This window comes from Phascolarctos cinereus, unplaced genomic scaffold (genome assembly GCF_003287225.1).
Source record: "Phascolarctos cinereus isolate Bilbo 61053 unplaced genomic scaffold, phaCin_HiC Scaffold_9;HRSCAF=440, whole genome shotgun sequence".
In the NCBI taxonomy this organism is placed as follows: domain Eukaryota; kingdom Metazoa; phylum Chordata; class Mammalia; order Diprotodontia; family Phascolarctidae; genus Phascolarctos; species Phascolarctos cinereus.
The window spans coordinates 261,841,149-261,844,806 of record NW_027556402.1 but is presented as its reverse complement, the minus strand read 5'-3'; the positions used below and the strand labels follow the sequence as shown (position 1 = coordinate 261,844,806).

The window sequence follows — 3,658 nt, the reverse complement described above, 5'->3', positions numbered from 1 at the left end:
ACCTGAGTTCAAATCCAGCTTCAGACACTTAACCTTACTAGCTGTGTCACTTAAGCCTAATTGCCCCACCAAAAAAAATAAAAGCAAAAAACCCTCAAAAACAGAAGACTGAACTTTGGTTGAGTTATGAAGGAAGTCAAGGAAGAGAGGAGGCAGAGATGAAATGGAGAGTGGTTCAGGTTTTTTTTTTGGGGGGAAGGGTGTGAAAATGAGGAGTTGGGAGTGTCTCATTTGCGTGACATCAAGAACTCCAGTATCACTGGATCAAAGCATCTGTAGAGGGGATTAAGATGCAAGAAGACTGGAAGAGTAAGAAGAGGCCACATTACAATGGGCTTGGATGTGAAACAGAGAATGATGGGAGGAGGGGAGGAGCTGAGGTTCAAGTGTCACATACCTAGAACACTGGGAAATGTGGCCCCTAAACAGAGATTTTTGTCGAATTGGTGAGGTCTCTCTAACTGAAGGGCATGAAGCAGAAACTTGGCCCATATGGTGGGAGGGAATCACTCTTCATGTATGGGGTGAAGTAAGTGGTTTCTGAAGTCCCTTCTAACTCTGTAATTCTATGTATGTGGTTCTAAGTCAGGTCAGGGACTTTTCTAGTAAGGATTGAGTGTGGGTGGGTGTTTGGGGAGAAGGGGAGAAGGTGATATTTCTTGAGAGGCCAAAATGCTTCTGAGCGCTACAGGAACCCCATTTCTCATGATCATCATAACTAAAAGTAATGAAACACCTTATATGCACACAAGACACTTATGTATATCTGAATGAATAAATGAAAAATCATTTATTAAGTACTTACTATATACAAAGAATTGTTCGCAACTGGGAACATAAAGGGAGATGATGTATAGAAAGTTATGCTTAAGCAGAGTTTTGAAGGAAAGTAGAAATTCTAAGAAGAGGAGGTGAAGACGGAAGGCTTGGGGGGCCAGCCAGTGAAGCGAAGTGGGAAATGGAGTGTCCTGTTTGGAGCCCAAGTACAGGAAAGGGAGTAAGAACAGGTGGTCCTAGATCTAGAGCTGACGAGTGCTTTTGATGCCACCAGCCTGACCCCTTCATTTTATGGGATATACGGTTATTCCTTTCACACAACGACTTTCCCCACCATGGTTTTGATATATCATGGACTGGCATAAGAAATCAAATGGGAATTTTGGGGGAGTTCTGTGGAAGCCACAGCTGGCATGTGAAGGACAGTAGATGGCACAGAAAAAAAATTTAGAAACTCAGAAATGCAATGTGTGTATGTGTGTATATTTGTATAATATCAACATATTTTATATTTTAATGCCAAAATAATTCAGACTTCTCTGGTGTGAAGGAGGCCAAAAAATGTTATTTGGATTTTCCAGATGATGGGGGTGCTGTACCCCCAACTCCCACGATGTGGAAGGGATAACTGTCATTTGATTTATTGACTTCCTGAGTCACACAGATACTAAATGTCAGAGGTGGGATTTTAACCTATCTCCTCTGACTCCATAGACAGAGCTCCTTCCACCATGACAAACAAGACAACTTCAGAGGTAAATTAGGAGACAAAAGCAGAGGTCTCCATATTCCCTGTTAACCTCAGAAAAACAATATTTGCAGTGTGTGTGAGTGAGGAGAAAACCAGCAACCCCAAACACTTCCCCTGCTCCTTGACACAGCAGTCCCAGGGAGCTAGCCTGGCTTGACCAAGGATATCCTAGTCCTACTTCCTAGAGCAGTGATGGAGCATGAAGCCCATGATGATGAGGGCCTGCCCTGACATGTCTCTGGGGCCTGAGGGAGGAGCTGGTGCATGTTGTGGGCCTGTGAACAAAGGTTAAGTTCATGTTGGGGGCAGGGAGACGATGGGGGAGGGAGACAGAAAGCAAAAGAGCAGAGCTGGGAAGGAAGGGGGGCAAAAAAGAGCAGAATCTTTTGTCTAGTGGGAGGAGGAAAGCAGGGCACAAGAAGGGGTCTGAGACTGGAGCCTTCAGGAGGTTTGGGGATTAGGTCCCAGACAACATAATCTAGATGGGGCTCAGTCAGAGAAGAGAGGCTGATGGTAGAGTGCAGGAAGCCTTGAGAGGGCTCATGTCCATCCTTCTTCTCTCTCAGACTGGGGAGCCAGTTTAGGGTTGCTTTGTTATTAGGTTGTGGCCTCTGAGCTCATCATGCATGAGTTCTTAACCTTGCTTCCCAAGGAATCCCTGGAGGCTCCAGGACCAGGACATTCTCCCCTCCAGAGATGTGGGGAGCTTGTAAGAGGGAAATCCTGTATTCTCTGGGCAGGCTAGGCCTGTGCACAGTCCTGGGTGGGAATACAAGGAAGGATGCCTTGGATGATTCATGGAGTAGTGTCACCTGTCATGGGTTCCTCCGAAGACCTGTCCAGTGTCCTCAGAGTCAGGGTGACAAGCCCAGGAGACTCACAGAATATTTCTGTGCCCCATTCCAGTTCTTCCTCATCCATCAAGGTCCTCTGGAGAAGCATCCTAAAGGACTCCCTCGCTCTCCTTTTTTTACAGCAGCTCATGAAGAAGTACGTGAAAGGCTCAGTGCTGTTTTCCAGGCAAGACAGGAGAATGTCAACATCATCTTCAGTTTCAAAAATCACACTGTCAGACTCACTATGGATTAAGTTAAAGTCACTTTCACTTTGAAGAATCATGACTTTGAATTCACTATTGAATTGGCCTGTTACAAAAGGCAAACTGCTCAGCAAGAGCTGAAGGATGATGAGGACTGCCAGGACCCAGAGGCTGGAGGATTTGGGGCAGCGGCATCTGCTGCACTGGATGCAGAACAGCAGGGTCAGGCTGACCACATACAGCAGGAAGAGCAGGAGCAGCCACATGTGATTACTTCTGATAAACACTTTACAGCCGTTGGAAGAGGAGGAATGTTTGCAAAGGAAGTATTCAGTTCCAGACAACAGGGCAGTCAGGACCCATATGAGAGAGCACACGATGGCAGTGGCAAGCTTAGGACGGTTCCATCGGTACCAAACAGGGCAGAGGACTGAGAGACAGAGCTCCATGCTCATGGCCACCAGGAAGTTCTCACTCAAAGAGGCACAAAATTCTGTGAGTATCAAAAATGCTGGGTTTGAATCAAGAGAAAAAAGCAATTTCCCCATAATATTCACAATATGGCAGAAAAGGAAGAAGAAGTCAGCAGTGGTCATATTGAGGATGTAGACAGTGAAGGGACCCCTCTTAATTTGGAACCCTAGGAGCCAGAGGATAATACTATTCCCTATTAACCCCCATGAGGCGATGAGCACAGTGAGGCAGGGGATAGGGAGAATGGCTTTCTGAGCAGATGTTTTCTCTGCCCACGATATGGGCACTGCCCTCTTGTTATAATCTAGTTCCCAAGGCAATTGTGGGGAAGACAGATCCCAGGTGATTAGGTCCATCATCTGGAAATCTCTGCTTAGCTCTTCCTTGGACATTCCTGTGAACACAACAACGTGGAAATTTTGGGAGGTCCCTTATAGCTTCAGACCCCAGATACGATAGGCAAAGTAGAGGACAGTTTTTGTGCTTTTTCTGTGTGCCTCGTGCTTAGCACAGTACCTGGTATATAGTAAGGTTTTTTTGTTAACAAATGATTGTTGACTGACTGACAGATCTTTGGGTTAGGACAATGACCTGTTCTGGAGGAAGCTTCATCAGCT

The 3,658-nt window shown here is 45.9% G+C and overlaps 1 protein-coding gene across 1 annotated transcript; it reads right to left on the bottom strand.

The window, feature by feature from the left end:
* Nucleotides 1-2,323: 2,323 nt before the first annotated feature.
* LOC110197153 (mas-related G-protein coupled receptor member X1-like) lies at nucleotides 2,324-3,433 on the bottom strand. The gene has a single exon (XM_020970830.1). It carries the CDS (start codon nucleotides 3,431-3,433, stop codon nucleotides 2,324-2,326), a length of 1,110 nt encoding a protein of 369 aa, XP_020826489.1.
* Nucleotides 3,434-3,658: the final 225 nt, after the last annotated feature.

What these genes read in the sequence shown, in the direction of transcription:
- LOC110197153 (XM_020970830.1), bottom strand. Translation starts at nt 3,433, where the DNA reads ATGTCCAAGGAAGAGCTAAGCAGAGATTTCCAGATGATGGACCTAATC.